The sequence below is a fragment of the Sapajus apella genome, unplaced genomic scaffold (genome assembly GCF_009761245.1).
Source record: "Sapajus apella isolate SASKATOON/1434 unplaced genomic scaffold, GSC_monkey_1.0 scaffold3, whole genome shotgun sequence".
Taxonomy (NCBI): Eukaryota; Metazoa; Chordata; class Mammalia; order Primates; family Cebidae; genus Sapajus; species Sapajus apella.
Genome location: NW_022436943.1, coordinates 1080048 through 1102976, shown reverse-complemented (window position 1 = coordinate 1102976; position 22929 = coordinate 1080048). Strand labels below are relative to the sequence as shown.

Sequence of the window (22929 nt, the reverse complement as noted above, 5' to 3'; positions counted from 1 at the left end):
AATTACATGAAAGCACACAAAACACAACGTTAAAAAAAGGAAACTTAAAATGCATAATCCTATAACCCTGAAATAACCACTGTTAGCATTATGGCATATTTCTAGCCTTTGCCTTCCTTTGGAATAGGCATATATACTTTTTGTTCATTTGTTTTACAAAAATGAGGTGTACTGCACATACCTTTTTGTAATGTGTGTGTTTCACTTGATTGTTAACTGATAGCATTAACATGTTTTCATGCTATGATTGTTTTTCAGTCATTTGAAAGCACTCTACAGTGTAAATATAGTTGTGAGTAGAGGCTCTGAATAAGTTCAGATCTTATATCTTTCCCTCCCCAGTACTCTGGCCCTGAAGAAATCACTCAGCCTCTGTGTATCTCCATTTGTTTTTTCATCTGTAAAAGGGAACAAAAGTGTCTACCTTACAAGAGTGTGTTAAGAAATAAGTAATATTAAAAAGTACTTCCCCCAGTGCTTGACACATAATGTCTAATAAAGGAAAGCTGTTTTTATTTTTACCATATGTTATTTAACCAATTTCCTAATGCTGCCAAACTTTTATTATTAAAATAAGGCTGGGATAAGCATACGTTTTTTACACACATCTGTAACTATTACCTTAGGATAAATTATTTCATAGAATTGATGCATCAATAGGTATTGCAACTAAGATTTTTGATATAAGGATTACCTTTCAGCCACAATTTTCATTCCAAACAGCTTTTTATGAATGTGTTGGGTTTCCCTTTACAGTAAGAGGTTGTTTCATGCTAATTGCACAGTATTTGTGGCCTTCAATTAACCAAATAATCTTGAGGGAAAACCTACAGCACCCATATTTTGTGGAAGAATAGCACCCATATTTTGTGGAAGAATAACCTAGCCAACACTTGTATCATGACAGTGCAGCCTCTATTATATTACATCCTGAGAGATTGATTTAGAAAGGCTTTCACAGTTGAGCTTACGTTCTCTTTTTCTTTTTCCTACCAGAGCAAACTACATCAAAGAGTCCAAGAGTAGTTGAGTTGTATTTACTTCAACTTATTGTAGAAATTGTATTCTATAAATGTGAAAGGATATATAGGGCCCTAAGAGTTTCAGCGTTAAAGATTTCAGCATTGGATCATGACACCAAGCATTAGTCATTACCTAGAATTTTTTCTACTTGGTATCTGGTATTATTTCGGATACTCTGAACATCCTGAATTTCAAATTCCCTGAAAAAGCAATAATGAGCAACATATTTCATTTTTATGCTAATTTAGAAGTGTAGAATGTACTATCAGTTCCACTTAGACTCATGTATTCCAAGCAAGTGATTTAGTTGACTTTCCAGATAGTATTTTGGATAGGCAATAATTTTTTTAGTATTTTAACTTAGTTTTTACTCATGATGCTCACCTGTTGTATCATTAGGGGCCTACTTGATATTTTAGTATCAGTACTGCAGTATCTGAATTATGAATCTAAGGTATTACATTGACTTGCTGTTTAATCTAATATTGTTATCCCTGTAAGACAAATCTCCTGTGTTGAAAGGTCATTCAAAATAGGAAACTGTTCTAAATATTTAGATTTAATACTCATTTTGGTTTTGGTTTTGTTTTGACATTCTTGAGTTTATTTGGACAGACCTGGGGTGAGAGGGCCCAACACCTAGAAGAAGGGGTTGGGTCTTGGCGGTGAAGCTTGGCTTGTGCTGGCGACACAGGACGCCATGAGGCAGCAGGAATTCTGTCTTGGAGTTGCAGAATTGCTTGGCTGCTGGCCGGCAGCCGTTGGTGGTCACAGTGTTTTCTGCCTTCATGATCTGCATTGAGTGGGCCCAGGAATAGTACCCAGTGCCCATGTCTTGGTCTGAAGAAAACAGGAGGCAGGGTGACCACATTCACCAGGATTTGGGCATTTGACCAACCTCCTATCAAGTATCTGGCACATCCTGTTTGGTACAGTAATTGCCTGGGGACCACAACTGGGGGCTGACTTGGGGACTGAGTGGCTGCAGTCTGTGGCCCCAGCAGCCACTCCTACATATTTTATGATACCATTTTATGCACAAATATCACCACTAATGTTTTAAAATATTTACTTTTGGTTATTTTGTATTAATCATGATTTATTCATTCAACAAATATTTATTGAATGCCTGCTATACACTAGGCTCTTGGGATATTGTGATGAATTTAGAAGTTTAAAACATAAATGGGCCAGGTTCAATAGCTTACACCTATAATCCTAGCACTTTGGGAGGCCAAAGGGGAAGAATTAATTGAAGCCAGGAGTTCAAGACCAGCCTGGGCAAAATAACAAGACCTCATCTTAAAAAAAAAAAAAAAAAAATGTTTAAAAGCCAGGCATGGTGGACCTATAGTCCTAGCTACTCGGGAGACTGAAGCAGGAAGATCACTTGAGGGGTCAGCAGTTCAAGGTTGCAATTATCTATGATCATGCCACTGCACTTCAGGCTGGGCAACAGAGTGACTCTCTCTAAAAAATAATAAAAACAAATGGTGCCTAAGTTTTCATATATAAATATATAATATATAAAAATATATTACTAGAATATATATGTTTAGTAGTTTATTTCACTTTGATTGCATGTTAATTTTTAAGAACTCCTAAAATTTCTACAATTAATTCAATGATTTGGGAAAAGTTTTGAAGTTGTTTAAATCTTCAGTTTCTTTTTAGAACATTACATATTACTGTAGGGTAAATTATTATAAAATGCAGGAAAAAAAACCCACAAATGAATGTGAAGACAAATTTTTAATTTGTGATTATCGAAGTGGAAAAAATCTTGACAATAATTTTAAAATGAGTAGTGAAATATGTAAGTTCACAAAAAAGTATTTGGTACCTTTATCATTTATGTTTTAAGATGTAGCTTAACATTTATTACTTAACCATCCACTTTTTCTTTCTCTTCCTTGGTGTATTCTGACTTCCTAGATTTTATCTTATTTTTCTTTCCTCCTAAATATATTCTCCCTTTGGACAAAACTGTGGGTGGTCCTCAGAGCTGATCCCCAATTCCCAGATCAGTAATTTTGTTTTAAGTTTTATTTTGTATAGAAAAAAAAAATGAGTTGAAAGCTGTATATGCTTCCATCTGAGGTCTTCAGCGGGAAAACTATGAATTTAGTCTGGCTGCCAGCGCAGCACTGGGGGTCTGCTGGAAAAAAAGAACATGTAGCCTCTTGGGACCTTCCATCGAGTGTGGCCGCTGTAGAACCTGCCTTATTGCTTAGTTTTAGTTGTCATCGAAAACTTCCAGCAAGAATGGTTCCTGTTTGACTTTTCCCCCAAGTGGAAAAATACTAGACACTGTCTAAGTAGACCAAAGAGACTGAAAAGCCTGGATAGACTGAATGATGGTAGAGAAAGGAAGGAAGGAAAATCTTAATAGAAAAGAAGTGGAAAGAAAATTTTGCAATTGTTAAAAGAACATAAAAATGCCTTGGGCTTCAGGCAGAAGGAATAGTTATTTTTTTGTGAAGCCCACTGGTTTCCTCTACCCTGTATTTCTAGCCCACATCACCCCTCATCCTGACTCCTGCAGTCTTCCTGCCTCTCCACGTCCTCTTACTCTTTGTCAGCACACTGCTTGCCTGCTGGGAAGGTATCAGTGACTATCCACTAATTCCTGCATAAAGTTCAAATTCCTTAGTTTAGTAAATCAGTGCCAGCCACAATCTAAATCTTTGTATTTAACCTTATCCCCCAACCCGTTTTTCCATGTTCCCTTTTCTCTGGCCAATTGGGATGATTAACCTTGTCCTGAGCATGCATACTACTTTGCATATCTCACATTGTCTTTTTGGCATGGGAAGGAACTGTTATCTTTGCCAGTTGAAATCCTACCCAAACTCTGAGACCCAGCTGCTGCCTGATGTTTTCTTAATCACAGCAACCTGAAACAGGCCCTTCCTTATCTGGACTACTATGTGACTGCTCCTCTCCTTTCCTGACTGCCTCATGTTAGTTATTTGTTCTTACCTTATTTTCCCTGTAAGATCATAAGCTCTTTGCGGGGCAGAGAGCACATCTCTTCCTCTGTATTTCCTCCATAGTGCCTAGCATATTGCCTTCCTTATAGTACTTGAGTAATGAAAATATATTGGGTGATGATAGAAATCTGATGTGAATCAGGTAGTCTAACACAAATCTCATATTTTTGTGGCTGATTTTATGCTTCTTTTTGTATAGAAATAAAAATAGGTATGCAAGTATTTGTTACTAAATGGAGACTTACAGTACCTACAGCAGTGAAATTTAGTCAGTGGGTCCAACAATAACAAAACCTCTCACCTTAACTAGGTGTCTGTGGGTATCTGAGCACTCACTGCCATCCAGTACCCAAATCCAATGCCACAGGTTCCCAGGCAGGGGTGATTACACCTTTGGAAGGAGGGCTGAAGTACCGCTAGGCCTCCTGAATTTCTTTTTGTTGATTTCTCTCTTAAGAATGTAGTTCTTTCCTAATGAATTATATGCATCTAATTGCCAATGATATTTAGATGTTTTTTAACAGTAGACCAAACATTACAAATGTTCCATTGGTGATGCATGTGAGAAGAAGTATTACAAATGTTTTTCTCCCACTTAATTTTCCTGTGTGAACTAAATCTAAACATATCTAAATTTTCATAATTCAAAGAAAATATCTGTGCCAACATTCTGAGAACAAATAGCTGCCAAGCAAAACCTGACAGCATATTCCTTGGTGACATTCAGTCCTTAAAAGCTGTGTGCACAGAGTGAGCAGCTATCTAAAACTGAGCTCATATGCAAATGTGAACATTCTTCAATTAAAATTACATTGTGTGCATTTAAACTTTCTCTAGAGTCTATGAAATGTTCAGGAAAAATATAACTGAGTTTAATCTTAGGTACCTTGCCTCATTTTTTTTTTTTTTGTCATTTTCAGCTACTAGCCTGTCCAAAGAAAACAACTTTCTTATTTCTTTTAGTTTCGTGTGTACCCTGAGCTTGATTCCCAATTGCTGCTATAAAAAACTGAAATGGTTCAAACACTGCTATTTTTCTTTTTTTCTCTGTTACTAATACTTAAATATCAAAGATATGCTGGTACTTTTATGTTGTAGAGTATATATAAGGCCATATTTTCCCTAAAGGTATTTGCTATCCATGGGTGTGTGTGTGTGTGTGTGTGTGTGTGTGTGTGTGTGTGCTTGTACATGTGTGTTTTCTTAGCTGTTAGCCTTTTTTAGAAGTCACCTAACTCATAGCCTTTTACTATCACAGGATCACTGGCAGTGTGGAGGAAGAACTGAAGTGAGGCCATATTAGCAAGGAGATGAGTTAGGAGAATTTTTTTTTTTTAATAATGTATTCAGATTTTTTTTAAAAGCCCTATCTTAACATCAAAAATGTATGTTGTGATGACCTTGGGAAATTTTTAAATTTAAGCATGTTATCGCGACTCCTCCTAACACTGAAACTAAAAAATAATCTGCTTCCACCAAGATGTTTAATATTATTGCAATTTCCATGTAAATCCTTAATGTATTTATTATAGGGGCCTTTTAAGACAGTCTTACAGGATGTTTTCAAAGTTTTATTCTGTTTACTAATTGTGAGTTTTTCATGAGATTTACCTTGAGTTAGCTCTGTTTAAAAATTATATGTGATGTGAAGGAAATCTTTAAATTGTTTGCATATGATGTAAATATATTTTTCTTAAAATGTCAGTTTTCTTTCCTTGTACTTAAAAATCATAGAACATTGTTTTCATTTAAACCTGTTTCCTAAAGTAGTACTAATTATTATATAATTTTTGGAATACTCATGTGGTTAAACTGATTTTCTTAGCTGCAGTTAGTGGGTAAGAGTAGAAATGGGACATATTTGAATGACCACACAACAAATCCAAATATGACCAGATGTGGCAATGCTACATGAATAAATATAAATATGTATCAGGAAACTCAATTGGTAAAAGTTGCAAAAGTATATAACTAAAAAATAGAACAGATACATCATATCTTACATTTTAAATGTTGAGGGTATTTCTAATTTGACGTATCTGTGATCTCAGAAGGAGAGTATATTAAATGAATTGCATCTTCAAATTGCTATTTTGTTCTTTATCAGAAGAAAAATATAAGGCATGGCAGTTTATGGTTAAAAAAACAAACAAAAACAAAAACACAAACTAAATTTAGCTTTAATTATTGTCTAGCCATAAGAAGGAATAAACTATCAGCCAATACCAAGATTCTTTGATCTCACATTTCAACCTTTTTGTCCTCCAGATGAATGAAATGGTCTTTTCTCAAATGTTCAGCAGGCCTTTTACCATTTGATAGGACAATTATTTTTAAGAAGGTTTAAAATGTGATCTGAAAAACCACATTGACTCTATGTGGCATATTTGCTATTCTTAGCCTGGTGGAATAAGCTGAAAGTGGATGAATAATGCAGGTTAGAAAGAAAACAGATGCTGAATATTACAAATGGAAAGGTTTTCCAGCAATGAGACTTTCATTTTAGGACGAGATTTTTGTTGGCATGTTTGGCATTATGACGATTATTGTTTTTCTCTCCAGCTGTTACACATCTGTATTGAAGGTTGGGGCAACTGGCGTTGGTCAGAGCCTTTCAGTGTGGACCATGCTGGGACTTTTATTAGAACAATTCAGTACAAGGGTCGAACTGCTTCTCTCATCATCAAGGTTCAGCAACTCAATGGAGTACAAAAACAGGTATGTTTCTTTGTGTTCATGACGCAGACACCTCTTAATTATACAGTGTAATGGAGATGAGACCTAAATGAAAATAATTAATAACTTTTTAAAAATCACAGTGGTTATGCCTAGTTATACTTACTACTACCATGCATGTGAGCACTTAATAAATGCTTGTCTAAGATCCTGACAATGATGATGGCTTCAAACCCTTTGTCCCACTTCTTTTACAAGAGCTGCTAACGAGCAGTAAAATTTACTGATTTTAGTTTCACCTCTTCTCCCTGTCACCACCTACCTTCTAGTGGAGGTGCTAATGAGCTGTGAAATAGCCAAAAGTCCTTTATTGAGAAGGAAAAGCAGCAAAGAGTAGTGGGAACCCTGGATAATCCACCAGCGGATAACCAAGAGTTGGTTCTCATGCACGTGAGAACGATCTGTGAAGAAGTGCTGTGATATTCTCCCATGACAGAGTGGGCCTGGGTCTCCAGCAAGCTTTTCTTTTCCTAGGAGTTAATATGAACTGCAGTAAAAATTCACTGCAGCCTAACTCTTGGCATATAAAACCTTAGCTCTCAGCACATATTTTTATGTATTTTATAAAACTTCCTTTTGGCTGTTTTTGAAGTTCTAAGACTGTAAAGGGAAAAAAAAGTATCTGACACTTTTTTTGTGTTCTTAAGATGTGGAAATGTGGTTTCTAGAGATGTTTTTCAAGCATGGAGCATATGACAAGAGTAGAAAGAAAAAAAGGAAGTATTAAAATCTGAAATCTGGCTTCCCTGCACACATAACAACTGGGTTTGTCATAAGAGTTTCAACATATACGTCTACGTCTGGATTGTAACAGTCTATCCAGAGCTTATGTGAACTGAGGACATGATAGAAACAGCACTTAGTCTCTGGAAAAGGAGAGCTTCCCCTATGGAGCAGCAGGAGCTATTCTGTTGGTGCATGCCAAGGAGGAAACAGGAAGCTACTAGAGAGATGAACAGTAGGACCCACACCATATGCATTCTTGGTCTGCACCTAACCAAGGAGCTGGACTTGATGATCTTATTATTGTGGGCCACAGAAATAAAAAGAACTGTAGCAGAGGAGTCTCAGAAAAGATACGTGGAAGATCCTTCCCAATTAACTGAGCATTCCTCAGAATATTTATTGATTGCCTACAGTGGAAAAAGGTAAAATGCAAAACACCAAGTATGTGATACAACCTTTGCTTTTAAATTGCAATTTTATGTAAGCCCAACAGTGTATATAACTGACCGTAAGTATAAAGGGAATTTAGAGGTTTCACTGAGAAGATATGACTTGAGCTGGGCTTTGGAAAATATTGTAGAATTTGGATTAAGAGACAGCATTTCAAGTAGACTGTATAGCATAAATAAAGAGACAAACATGGGACAAATGAGTCTTACTAAAGGATTCCTGCGGGGACTGGCCTGCTAGTGTGAGCACTGAGCCAAAGAGTCATAAGAGCAAGAAGTGTCACTAACTCCCATCTGCCCTCAGAACATTCTTACGTGAATTTGCTCTCAGTGACTATCTGCCCAGTAAGTATATACTGGTTTTCTGATTCTGTCACTCATGGTCTTTCAAGAATGTCTTATCCACCTTCTCATTCAATATCATGTCTGAGAAAAGGTCATCCAACCTCTTCGAATAGTTCAGCTGACATGAGGTGCATTCCCTCACACAACAGCCCTTTCTGTTGTTGGCTACTACAAGCTAAGTTTTTTTTCCTAATTTTAAACCAAAAATCTTTCACCATTCCACCACCTTTCTCCATTCCCTAGAACTGTGAGGCATATGCAACAAGCACAAAACTTGTGAGGACTCCACAAGTCACCTCTCCTCTACATTATGGCCGTTCAAAAACATAAGGGAAGCTAGCATGTTTCCCTTTGGTTTCCTTCTCCCTAGGCCTTTTCAAATTTGAGTTTGCATCAAGAATCCCCTGGAGGGCTTGTTAAAACACAAATTGCTGGGTCCCAACCCCAGAGTTTCAGATTGGGTGTGGCCTGTAATTTGCATTTCTCACAAGTTCCCAGGTGCTGCCAATGCTGCTGGTTTGGGACCACAATTTGACTACCATAGCTCCAGTCTAAACTTTCCCAGGTGGCTCAGCTCTTTTTAGTGTGGCTGCTGGAACATTTACCAGTTACCGAAATGGCAGGGTCCCTCCATACAGAAATTGTTTCAATGGTATATCCTGATAGTTAAGATCATAGGCAACTTGACTCTGTTCCCTTGCTAGCTGTGTGATCTTCAGTAAGTCATTTAAACTTTGTGAATCAATTTCCTCATCTGTAAAATGGGGATAGTAATAGTGCCTTCCTCAAGAAGTTAGTGTGAGGATTAACTGAGTTTGTTTATATAAAATGCTTACAACGTGCCTGCCCTCCTGCCATAGCCCAAAACACTGTACTTCCAATTATTCTAATGAAATCTTATTAGGCATGAGTAACACTAGTTGGACTTTTTTGTGTTGTAACAATAGTGCCTCATTCTTGTATAGATACTATGTATTTTCAAGAAACAATGTTAAATTTCAGGGATAAATTAATATATACAGTGTTCCTGGACAGATATTACACATTGCAACAGTATACCTACCAAATGTCATAAAAGTTGGTTATTTGAAAAATACATTTCTAAAAAATTCTCATAGTTTTACCTCTCCCCTCCCCCCTCACGCACTCAGGTACACACACCCACAAGCAAAATTGTTAAACGTCTTTTTCAATTGGATGTAATTTTTGCTGTCAGGGTAGTTTAGCGTTCAGATTTGCTCTGGTTAAAGTACATCAGAGACATAGGATTTCCTCAATTGGCAAGGTTAGGAAGGAAGAAGGGAACTAAGCTTCAGAAGAGCTTTGTGGATTCTTGCCTCCCTCACATCTTGGCTTCTTTCCTTCTACCCCACCTGGGCCTGGAAATTTGCAATAAACTGCAGCTGCCTAATTACCAAGGCCTATTTGGGGAGGTGAGTGTATGTAGATCCCTGATGTACCTTAACCACACTGAATGTATGCAGATCCGAGATGTACCTTATTGCCCCTGGATAATGGAGAATTGCTAAAGCTCTTTTTTAATATTGATGTTGGGTTATCTGTGCTTTGTCTTTCCTGTACCCCTTTCATTTCCCCAATTGAATGAAAATTGACCACAGAAAGTTTCGTAGAAACTTTGTATGTTCTGCTACTACTCAGGTACACCTATTTGCTTCCATGTTTCCCATCCTTTTGTTGAAGAAAGCTTTACTACTCTAAAATCTCAAATGTACGTATGTATGTATGTATAATGGTGTCTTTATACACATACTTTTAATCATGGATATCATTTTTCAGTGCATCTGGTGCTCTGGAGTTATTCTTTAATATCACTATTCTTCTTGGCACTGATCTAATAAGAGTTCTGAAACCTGCTAAGTAAAATCATATGTGGAAATCTTCAATACACATCTTTGTGGCTTTGGGGAAGGAGGGGAATTAGTGTGAAACCTGGAAATGTGTATTAAAGAGAAACTGTGCATTTAAAAAATTAAGTAGCTGTCTTCCACTGATAAATTAATCTTGAAATTCTAACGATAATTTTCAAAATAAAGGCATTGTAAGTTTTGCCACTTTGAAGAAAAGCAGATATAAGTCTCCTGAACCTGGCCCCGGAGCAGCCGTGAAAGCACGCAACTCCACTTGAGTGGCCATTTTTGGATTTTCCTTCATTTAAAGTGGCCTTCCCTCCCTGGCCAGTTTTAAGAATTTTCTTTTTATCAAATTTGAAAGCCTATTTAACAGGCTTTTTAGTTGAAAATGAGACTATAAAAACCCACCAAGAGGATCTTTGTCTTTAAACAAAGTGAGTCCCAGATGGTTGTAGAGATTCTGTGGTTTCTGTGAGAGACAGCAAAATTCTCTTCTAAATCTCCTGGGGTCCAAAGGTTCTGAAGCAAGAGCCATGTGCATATATTGCCAGGCCCGGGCACATCAAGAATAACAGAGTTAAATACTGCTTCAGAGTTTTCAAATGTTTATTTAAAGTTAGGCAATGCTATGGCATCATAAGACTTATCATGAGTGTCTAGTAACCCCTAGAATATGCTAAAGAAAAGTTTGCTTCCTAATTTAGGACCATAGTTCAGTTGACTTTTATGGTTTGTTATTGTGAAAACATAGTTTTAAAAGATTATAATGGCTGGAGTATCTAGGGGAAATATAACAGTTAAGCACAGGTTGGCTTTACAGATGTGCTCCTTCTAAAGAAAATTCAAATAAGCAGATAGCTGAGAAATAGATGTTTCAGAAAAAGCTAAACCTCACCATTCAAATAATGCAAATTAAAACAACAGAGGCAGTTAATTTTTGGTTCCTCAATCTAGCAGGTTTCTTTTGGTTAAATAATAGTGTAGCCCAGTGTAGTGGCTCGTGCCTATGATCCCAGCACTTTTGGAAGCTGAGGCAGGAGAATCACTTGAGCTCAGGGATTCAAGACTAGCCTGGTCAACACAGCGAGACCCCATCTCTACAAAAAATAGAATAAATTAGCCATGCATGGTGGCATGTGCCTGTATCCAAGCTACTCGTGAGGCAAGAGGATCCCTTGAGCCCAGGAGTTCAAGGCTGCAGTAAGCTGAAATCTTGCCACTGCACTGTACACTGGGTGATGGAGCAAGACCCCCATCTAAAAATAGTGATGATAATAGTTCATTTGTAAATAGTTATTCATAATTATTTGTGTAAATAATAGTTCATTAAAATTGATGGTTACAGAGAACTCTTGGTGACATAGAAAAATGTATCAATTAGGATGCTTTCAGTTTGAAGTTACAAAATATGCTTGTTAATCTTCATAGCAAGTTAATGAGGCAGATACTGTTCTTTCTGTTTTATGTTTATTGTTTCACCTAACAGGGAGGAAGAAGGCTGGTTCAATATTGGCTAACCAAGCAACTCAGTGTTGTATTTCCTTCTCTGTCATTCTCTTGGATTTGCCTGCCTGGTCTCAGATGGCAGTAAAAGCGGTATACATCCTCTGATAACAGCTTCCGTGACAGAAAAGACAGGCTGCCCTTCTCAAATTGTCTCCCTTATTATCAAGGAATAGTATCTTTCCCAGAGCCTTTTACCAGTCTTCTTCTCATATTATTGGCCAAAATAAAGTTCCATGTTTACTCTAATCAGTGGCAAAAGGAGAATGGAATTAACAGGATTGGCTTATACCAATCATAATACAGCCACTGGGGGCCAAAGGAGGTGTCTACCTTCCCTGAGTTTTTGCTGCCTTTTGATACCTAACCAAATCAAATGAGGGTTTTTAAAATAAGAGAAAGGAGAGAACAGCTATTGGGAAGGGAAGCAATGGTGTGTGACATATTTATGTTATAATGAGGAGCCTTTATTTTCTGTTTTATAGCTTATAAGTTTTCTTAATAAGTAGATATTAATTTTATGAGAGACAGACTATCAGGGTGATAATCAACAGACTCTGATATTTAATAACACCAAGCAAGTTATTAAATATCTCTGTGCGTACATTTTCTCTCTGTTAAGATGGGGAATCATAGTAGCACCTACTTTATAAGGTTGCTATGAGAATGTGTTCTCCAGAAAAACAGCACTAATGAGGGTATGTGTGTGTGCACATGCATGGGTGTGTGGAAAAAGAATGATTTATTATAAATTGACTCATGATTATGAAACATGTGACATAATCTTAGAGAAGTCCCAAGATCTGCAGTCAGCAAGCTGCACACCCAGGAGAGCCAACGTGTAGCTCCCATCTGAGTGCAAAGGCCTGAGAACCAAAAGAGCCAATGGTGTAAGTTCCAGTTCAAAATCTGGCAAGTTCAAGACCCAAAAAGAGCTGATGCTTCATCCCAAGTCCAAAGGCCAGAAACGACCAATGCTCTAGCTCAAGCAGTAAGGCAAAATGAGTTTCTTCTTACTGAAACTTTTCCTTCTACTAGGTCTTCATTTGGTTTGATGATGCCTATCCATGTTGGGGAGGACAATCTGCCTTACTTAGTCTACCACTTCAAATGTTCATCTCACTCAGAAACACCCTCACAGACACACCCGGAATAATGTTTGACTAAATGTCTGGTCATACCATGACCAGTCAAGTTGACATAATAAAATTAAACATCATATGCTTAGACCTGTACATACATTGTGTGTGTGTGTGTGTGTGTGTGTGTGTGTGTGTGTGTGTGTATGTGTGTGTGTGTCTTTGTATGTTATAATCTGGAAAAATATTACAGACAGGAAATTCAGTATATGAAAGTCCTATTTTCTCCAATTATGGTGAATATTCATATTACGGAAGAATTTGCTTTCTGAAAGAATTCACCATATTAAATTTTGTATTACCTTTCCAATTTCAACCAATTTAAGAAAACATTTGTCTTGATGTTTTTTATAGAGACAGAGTCTTGCTCTGTCACTGAGGATGGAATACAGTGGTGCAATTATAGTTCACTGCAGCCTTAGACTCCTGGGCTCATGTGATACTCCTGCCTCAGCCTCCCAGGTAGCTAGGGCAATAGGCATATACCACCATACCTAGCTAATGTTTAAATTTTTTGTATAGATAGGATCTTGCCATGTTCCCCAGGCTGGTCTCAAACTTTTAATCTTGGCCTCACAAAGCACTGAGACATAAGTCTCCATACCAGGCCCCATTTTTTTTTCTTTTGGGATAGAGTTTCACTCTTGTTGCCCAGGCTGGAGTGCAGTGGTGCGACCTTGGCTCACCACAACCTCCGCCTCCCAGGTTCAAGTGATTATCCTGTCTCAGCCTCCCGAGTAGCTGGAATTACAGGCGTGTGCCACCACACCCAGCTAATTTTGTATTTTTAGTAGAGATGAGATTTCACCATGTTGGCCAGGCTGGTCTCAAACTCCCGACCTCAGGTGATCTGCCGACCCCTGCCTCCCAAAGTGCTGAGTTTATAGGCATGAGCCACTGTACCGGGCCAAGGCTCCCATTTCTTAATACCTACTATGAACTATACCCTTACCTGGGTGTAAAGTTGAATAAACCATAGGTTTAGTGGATAATTCTGTGTGTTTATAAAGATAAAACTTATCCAGTATAGGCTGGTCACAATAGCTCATACTTGTAATCTCAGTATTTTGGGAGGCTGGGGTGTGAAGATTGCTTGAGCCCAGGAGTTTGCGACCAGCCTAGGCAACATTGTAAAACCCCATCCTACAAAAAACACAAAAATTAGCCAGGTGGGGTGGTGCATTCCCTGTAGACCCAGCTACTCAGGAGGCTGAGATGGGAGGATTGCTTGAGCCTGGTAAATTGAGACTGCATTGAGCTGTGTCATGCCACTTCACTCCAGCCTGGGTGAAAGAGCAAGACCCTGTCTAAAAAAACTAAGCAAACTGAATAAATTTTTTAAAAATGAGATATCTGTGTTAAAGATTATTTGTATTATCTGTTTATAGAGAGATTTCTTACTGGGTAAGAGTGCAATAAACCCTTGAAAATCAACTTCGAGGAACAGATTGATCACAATTGCCCTCTCAGTTACCAGAGCTAAATGATTGTTTTGAATTTCCAATCTTTTCAATTTCTGCATCACTTGACAAGATTCTCTGGGCAGGCATTTCTCTTATGGCTTCAGCAAAACTACTGTCTCCTGATTCACCTCGTTTCTCCTTCACCCCTTCTTCTCTGGCACCGTTTTCTAGCTTCTCAACCTAAGTCTGCCCTGGAATATGGTCAGTTTCTGGGTTTGAGCTTCCACCCTCTCTTCCAGGTAAACTGTCTTCTGTTTGTGCATATTTGCAAGGCTCTTCTTTCGCAAATCATGATCTCCACCTGCACATTTTCTCTCAAGCACCAGACCAACATTTCTAGTTGAGGACTGGACTCCTCCTACATGTCTGTTCTCTAAATACTGCAAACTCAACATGGCCAAAGCAAAATTTCTTCTTGACTTCAGGTCTTTTTTTCCTTCTTGTTCTGTTTAAGCTAATTACTTCATTTTCTGTCCATTAACATCAACATAGTTTACTCTGTTTGAATGATAACATATTTCCATCTAATGAAGTCTGAATTGATGAATTTGCTTAGTTTTTTTTTTTTTTAATAATGGCTTTTTTCCTATAACTTACTATCTTTTAGATTATCATCTGTGGAAGACAGATCATCTGTAGTTACTTGTCTCAAAGCATAGAACTAAAAGTCGTTCAGCATTACATTGGTCAAGATGGGCAAGCTGTAGTTCGAGAACATTTTGACTGCCTCACAGCCAAACAGAAATTGCCTTCATACATACTAGAAAATAGTGAGCTGACAGAGCTGTGTGTGAAGGCCAAAGGAGATGAAGACTGGTCAAGAGATGTGTGCCTGGAATCCAAAGCCCCCGAGTACAGCGTTGTCATTCAGGTATGAGAAGAAGTTCAATCTAGAATGGAGCACCTTTCACAATGAAATTTTCTCAAAATGTTCTTTACTTGTACAGCACTTAATTTATTAAAAAGTGATATATACAAAAGGAGGGAGATCTGAAACAATACAGAAAGGCTTTGAATGGTACTTCTCAAACTGTTTCCTCCCCATCCCATGACAATACATTTGTATCAGTTCCAGTAGTTCTTACAGCCAAGACGCTGTCCCTGCGAGATGCAAGTGATATCTTGAAAAAGATTCTGATGCCCCAGGGTTAGCAGTGGGGTGGGACTGTGGGGGTGGTATCCTCCTCACTTAAGGATCTTTGTGATGGTCTGTTACTTTATCTCTTCCGCAGTCTTTACCATCATCACTTTCATTCCCATAAAGGATAAATTCTGTTTCATTCTGCCACTTAGTCTTATATCAGTCTCTCCTTACACAAATCTCTTTGTCTTTATGGAAAGAGTTGGCCCCATTGACTCACTGCACATTTGCTTTATGCCATAACGAAGTCTGTTTTTGCTTAGTTTTTTTTTTTTTAAATAATGGCTTTTTTCCTATAACTTTAAACTCTTTTTAATCTTCCAAACTGATATATCTGTGCCTTATTTTGATTAATTAGTGAGCTGCTTAGTATTTAATAGGATCCTTTTCTGTTTCATGTGCAGGTGCCATCTTCAAACAGTTCCATTATTTATGTCTGGTGCACAGTTTTGACTTTAGAACCCAACTCTCAAGTGCAACAACGAATGGTGAGTGCTTTCCCAATCCTAAAATATGGTATATGACTCTGACCTTTCCTGTTCTGAAATAAATTAAGGTCAGAGTGACCCAGGGAAGAGATTTATTACAAGTTTGTTTCAGCATCAAACAGCTGGAATACTGCAACAAAGCAAATATGAAAGTTGTTCTGTCCTTTTATTTTTATAGATTGTGTTCAGCCCTCTTTTTATCATGAGGAGTCATCTTCCAGACCCCATTATCATACATTTGGAGAAAAGGAGTCTGGGATTGAGTGAAACACAAATTATTCCAGGAAAAGGGCAGGAAAAAACACTGCAAAACATAGAACCTGACCTCGTACATCACCTGACATTCCAAGCAAGGTACTAGAAAAGTCCTTCCATACATTTTCCTAAGAGAAATTAAGTAGAAAAGTAACCTTGCACTGAGGAGACGGCAGGGGGGTGGGAGGATGGGGGTGGTGGGAGTTTTCTATATGATTTCTTATCATATGAGAATGTTATTTTAAAATGCCCTGCCTAGTGATCTCTTATTCTCATCTATAGTTTTAGATAAAAATCAGCCTTTCTCATTAAGCTTAGAAATAACCAAGAGGGATCATCAGAAATTTTATTTTAATTTAGATTTCATTGACACGTGATTTCTGTAGTAAAGGAGATGTGAATAGAGATCTACACCTAGGAATTGAGGGGTGGGGAAGAAAGAGGAAAAGTCAGGGCCCAGTTCATCCAAATGCTGTCCCATAAATGGACTCAATCTACCAAAAAGGTGTTTGTCTCTAATACATTTATAGTTAAATATTTTTCAATAAATTGTAGACCACTTTAGAAATCTGGTATTTATGCTTGTTTCTTCTTTCAATTTCCTAGAGAAGAATATGATCCTTCAGATTGTGCGGTTCCCATCTCAACATCCCTCATTAAGCAAATAGCCACTAAGGTATACCCTGAAGGCACAGTTAATCAGATCCTTGATGAATTTTATGGGCCAGAAAAGTCACTTCAACCCATCTGGCCCTATAATAAGAAGGATTCTGAAAGGTAACATTCTTCAACCATCTTTTTCTACAAAAATGTCTCAATAGTAACAAATGATCATTCACAAAAATGCTAAATACCAAAAGTGGTGTGTGCATGTGTCTGTCAGATTCTTACCTTTTATCATCTGGTAGGTGTATTTTGTAGATTTCTTTACTCATGATCTAGAACATAATTATATGAAAAGTTGCTTTCTCCTGCATGCAAATTCAGCATTGAAAGATTCTGATATGAAGAGGTATCATGCAGGAACGTTGTGTGTCTGGAATCTTTAAACATATTTTGCAAATATTAAAGTTATCATATTTCATTGAGTTTCTTGGATGTGGTATTTGGAACAGGAATGAACAGCTAAGTCAGTGGGATAGCCCAATGCGAGTGAAGCTGTCAGTCTGGAAGCCATATGTTAGAACCTTGTTGATAGAACTTCTGCCCTGGGCCCTGCTTATCAATCAGTCCAAATGGGACCTCTGGCTATTTGAAGGAGAGAAGATTGTTCTACAGGTTCCTGCTGGCAAAATTATTATTCCTCCTAATTTTCAGGTACTATAACTTTTTTAACTAATATGAATTCTTTTCTCTCAACAAGTAGATTTTATTGTAAAGTTGTGTTTATAATCTTAACAGAATGAATCAGTTGTGAAAAATTCTTCTTAGATGCATATGTAAGAGGTATGGAATGTTCTTTGATAATCAAGGACTTTTCTGATGTCTTTTTTTTTTTCTTTTACCATCAACACTATTGGTGCTTGAGTTACCATTAAATTTGATAACTTACATTAGCTACATTCTCATTTCCATTGTGTATAGGACATTTGATAAGTATTAGGGCTGGTCTATCAGTATGTATTAAGGAAATAGAGCCATCGTGTGTGCTTATCCATACCCTAGGTATTCTTTGCTGTTCTTCTTGAAGTTCTCTGCAGTCTGCAAGATATTGAGGGTTTCAGAGCAACTGTTTTTGTCAGGGTCCCTTTTCCTTTACAAGTGGACCTGGATGTTCATAATTATGGCTGTCTACCCAGTTGTTTATTATAAAAACGTGGAATGATTACTGACACAGAGAGAAATCTAATTACAAACCAGAATATCACAGGAAGATTTATATTCTGTAACAAAATCATCTTTAGAAGGCTAGTCTGTTTCAAGAAGACACACAAATCTATTAAAAAATAGAGTTAAAAAGAACTCCTAAATAAAATGTTTTTCTGATACAGAACAATTTCAGAATCCTTTTTTGAGCTCCACATCATAAACATCTTTATTCAATTGCATTTTCCTTTTTTTAAATAAAATAATCAGATGATGTTACCTTATGGAATTGGAATGTTGACCAATATGGACCTAATGTTGCATATTATTCTCTTGTCAAATGAGATGAAACCTTCCGTTTTTAAAGGCATTGGTATTTACAGCGTGGTCATTGTTTGAGTTTGGTTTTCCCCTCCCTTCCGTAAATATGAATTCTGTTGTGAATCAAAAAAAATACATTGGGAACCAAAATAAAATGTATGTTGCCATTACAAAAAAAAAAAAAGAAACGCGCGCGCACGCGCGCGCACACACACACACACACACACACACACACACACACACACACAAACAAATGGAGGGATATTTGGTTGCTTTAGTAGACCTATTATATAATATTTAAAAAATTCCTGGCCGGGCGCAGTGGCTTACGCTTGTAATCCCAGCACCTTGGGAGGCCGAGGCAGGTGGATCACGAGGTCAAGAGATCGAGACCATCCTGGTCAACATGGTGAAACCCCGTCTCTACTAAAACTACAAAACATTAGCTGGGCATAGTGGTGCGTGCCTGTAATCCCAGCTACTCAGGAGGCTGTGAGGCAGGAGAATTGCCTGAACCCAGGAGGCAGAGGTTGCGGGGGGCCGAGACCCCGCCCATGCTCCCCACCCCCGGGAAAAAAAGGACAAACCCCCCTCAAAAAAAAAAAAAAAAAAAAAAAATTCCTGAGATTTGAAGTAAAAAATATCAAAGTTAAGAAAATTACTTTATAATTGAGATATTATTTTTCCAGGAAGCTTTTCAAATTGGAATATACTGGGCAAATACGAACACTGTGCACAAGTCAGTAGCAATTAAACTGGTCCATAACCTGACATCTCCAAAGTGGAAAGATGGAGGTAATGGTGAAGTAGTGACATTGGATGAAGAAGGGTTTGTTGATGCTGAAATAAGACTTGGTGCTTTTCCAGGACATCAGAAGGTAAGATCAAAGTCTGTGCGTCTGGGAGGAAATAGTGTGCCATCCCCTTAACATGTTTAAAAAGAATCTGCCTTTTTCTTTTTAATACCTTTTTCATATTACTTGTTCTAAACAATTTATAACAGTAAAACATTTGATTTCTTAACTTCTTAGACCTCTCTGTTTTACAGTGCTTTTTTTCCTTCACCAGTGATAAAAGCTGTGTCACATAATTTATCCAATAATTGTTCTATTTCAGAACACTCAGCAGTCACTTGATTTATAGTTCATGGGGAGAAAATGAACTTACTCCTGAATATCCACAAATTGTACTTGGCCTCCTCCTTTAGAGCAGGAAGTAGAGTCACTAACATTCTGAGCATAGAGTGAAAGGACAAAGGCTCCTCCTGCAGCAAAGGTTATGTTTCTGGAAAGGACATCCTGAGCAAAATTATGTTCTCCCCTAATTCTAATTCTCGTTATGTTCTCCCAAAATTCTAATTCTTCCCTAGAACCACTGTTGTAAGAAGGAGTTGTATTCTTCAATAGTGGACCGGTACCCATGTTTTTAGAGATGGATACAAAAAGCATAATAAGTCATTTAAATATAAATGGTATGTGCTTTTCAATATAAATCTAAAGTCTATGAAAACCAATTAGCTGAATAATATAACTAACCACATTATATATTAAAGTACAATATCATAGTGTGCCATGTGGCAGTTTTTTGCTATACTTCTAATGTCTTCATTATGTAGCTGTCCCAAATTAGAAAAAGCAGGGATACTGCATCAGCGTAGTAGAATTCAGAATGACCTTTTTCGGGAGAGAAGTTAGATTTTTGACAGGTGTCTTTGAAAAGTCTTTTGAGAAAAGTTAGGGTCATTTGATGACTTTTAAAAAAATTAATTTCCTTGATAGAAAGAAATTGGTCTTTCTTCAGCATTCAAGACTGGTATCCATTTCCTCAAAGTTGTCTGGGCAACACATGTTTATGCTCTGACGGCCAAAGTACTGTAACATGGGTGTAAATGGCAAAGAGCTGTAAGCATGAATCACCCAAAGTTGAATAGTTGTAAGTTGAGAACTACCATCAAAATCTGGAAAAAATGTTATAATAGTCAGTCAACACCCAATACCTCTAGCACCTAACAAAGTGGCCACAGCAAGTGTTGAATAACTGTTTGTGAATCAATGAATGAACTGCTGGAAAATATATTGATGTCTCATTATGCTTTGGTGGTGACTCAGGACCCCTTTATACTCTTAAAAATTATTGAGAATCCCCAAAGGCCTTTTGTTTCTGTGGGTTGTATCAATATTTACCAGGTTCAAAATTTAAACAGAAATTTTTAAAACACACGAATACAAACATATATTCCATCAGCTATCAAGACTAATAATATCACACATCATATTGCCTCTGGAAAACTCCACTCTATATGCATGAGAGAATTCAAGTCTAAAAGATTGATAGCATCTTACTATTATTACAAAAGTAGTTTTGACCGTGGGACCCCATGCCCAGAGATTCCCTGTGGGTCTCCAGACCACCTTTTGAAAAACCAATGCTCTGATATTATTACTCACTGGATGGGTGTGTTTAAGCAGAAAACATCTTCTCTGAGCACTGTTCTTTACATAACATGGTAAGTTAATGAACTGGTACATGTAGTTGTTAAGAGCAGCACCACAGAGCCAGACTGCTTGGGTTCCAACCCCCTAGTTAGACCCTCTTCATGTTTGTGACCTTAGGCAAGTTGCTTAACCTTTTTGTGCCTCACTTTCCTCTTCTGTAAAATGGGGATGATAGTAACTCCCCTATGTAGATACTGTGAGGAATTTGTGAGTTAATATGTATAAAGTACTTGAAACTAGTGGAACACAATATTGCAATATATGAAGGTCAGTCCTGACTGTCTTGTCATTGTCATTACTGAAGTTCTCAGAACTCTCCTTGGTTCATCACAGACATTAGTAAGGTGGCTGCTGGGAGAGCATGAGGAGGAGGAGGGAGGCTGGGTGGAATTCTGCCGAGTAAGATGAGTGACATTTATTTACATACACATGCTTTCTAAATGAACACTTTGTGAGGTTATTGGTAAACTAAGCTGAAAACAAGTCGTCATCTGTCACCAGCTGCAAAGTAATGGGGTTGCTAAAGCACCCTGTTGTAGGGTAAATACTGACAGGGGCCGGAACATTTCTGAGACTGAAAGGTACACCATTAAATACTCTGGGGAAAAAAAAGGTAAAATTGGTACTGTCCTGGGCAGACAAATAGATAAAATAACCTTTTAGGAATACTCAAGAGATTTTGATATGCCTTACGGTATTGTCAAAATTACATTTTTCTCATTTATCTTGTAGTTCTGTCAGTTCTGCATTTCCTCCATGGTACAGCAAGGTATACAAATTATTCAGATTGAAGACAAGACTACAATAATCAATAATACCCCATATCAAATATTTTATAAACCACAGCTATCTGTCTCCAATCCCCAGTCTGGAAAGGAGGTAAGCAAATCATAACATGATTCTTTTGTCTAAGTTTTGATAAAGAAACAATAAATAGGATCAACTTCTCTTTAACCTACAGCAGATAAAAAGCCAACCCTGAATGTAGGTAAAGAGAAATTCACTTATTTTTGTTATAATTAAAACCACGAATGTCATGGTCACTGCTTCCATGGTAATTAATGAGCAGAAATGCTACCAAGCAGCAGGCCCTGACACACTGCTGGATTAATCCTGCCTGTGCCCCATCTGCTCAGAGGCTCCAGCCCAGTCCTCTAGCATGCTCACTAGACTCTCACAAGCAGAGACATTGTCCTGAGGACTGGCTCCTGGGTCACATGGAAAAGCACATCTGCCTTACAGGCTGCAGTGCCTGGGGAAGCCATGCAAGCAAAAGGCTATGACCTAACTGAGCTGTGGATCTGCTGGTGGTAAGCTCTGTGGTTATGAGGAGAATAATGTGGAAATATACCAGCTCATTTATGTTAAGATCTTGATGGCAGAATATGTGGAAAATAAATCTAAGAATGTTCAGTTCTTTGTACAATTAAAATGAATCGTTACATTTTAAGAGAGTAAGGGGAGATTTCTTTTCTTTCCATTGCATCTTAGGTATTTTTCTTTTTTATTACTATTATACTTTAAATTCTGGGATACATGTGCAAAATGTGCAAGTTTGTTACATAGGTATACATGTGCCATGGTGGTTTGCTGCACCCATCAATCCATCACCTACATTAGGTATTTCTTCTAATGCTATATCCCCCCACCCCCGACTCCCCGACAGGCCCCAGTGTGTGATGTTCCCCACCCTGTGCCCATGTGTTCTCATTGTTCAACTTCCACTTATGAGTAAGAACATGCGGTATTTGGTTTTCTGTTCCTGTGTTAGTTTGCTGAGAATGATGGTTTCCAGCTTCATCCATGTCCCTGTAAAAGACATGAACTCATTCTTCTTTATGGCTACATAATATTCCATGGTGTCTATGTGCCACATTTTCTTTATCCAGTCTATCATTGATGGGCATTTGGGTTGGGTTCCAAGTCTTTCCTGTCATGAATAGTGCTGCAATAAACATACATGTTCATGTGTCTTTATAGTAGAATGATTTATAATCCTTTGGGTATATGCCCAGTAATGGGATTGCTGGGTCAAATGGTATTACTAGTTCTAGATCCTTGAGGAATCGCCACACTGTCTTCCACAATGGTTAAAATAATTTTCACTCCCACCAACAGTGTAAAAGCATTCCTGTTTCTCCACATCCTCTCCAGCATCTATTGTTTCCTGACTTT

At 37.7% G+C, this 22929-nt stretch overlaps 1 protein-coding gene across 1 annotated transcript in view; it reads left to right on the top strand.

Annotated features, from left to right (window-relative positions):
- VPS13B (vacuolar protein sorting 13 homolog B) overlaps positions 1–22929 on the top strand; it is an 823218-nt gene that overhangs the window by 750096 nt on the left and 50193 nt on the right. The window contains exons 44-51 of the mRNA XM_032247702.1: positions 6579–6734; positions 14856–15119; positions 15794–15877; positions 16056–16231; positions 16739–16909; positions 17248–17449; positions 18949–19137; positions 21487–21633. Of these exons, the coding sequence (XP_032103593.1) occupies positions 6579–6734; positions 14856–15119; positions 15794–15877; positions 16056–16231; positions 16739–16909; positions 17248–17449; positions 18949–19137; positions 21487–21633 (1389 nt within the window). The remainder of the gene's footprint in view (positions 1–6578; positions 6735–14855; positions 15120–15793; positions 15878–16055; positions 16232–16738; positions 16910–17247; positions 17450–18948; positions 19138–21486; positions 21634–22929) is intronic.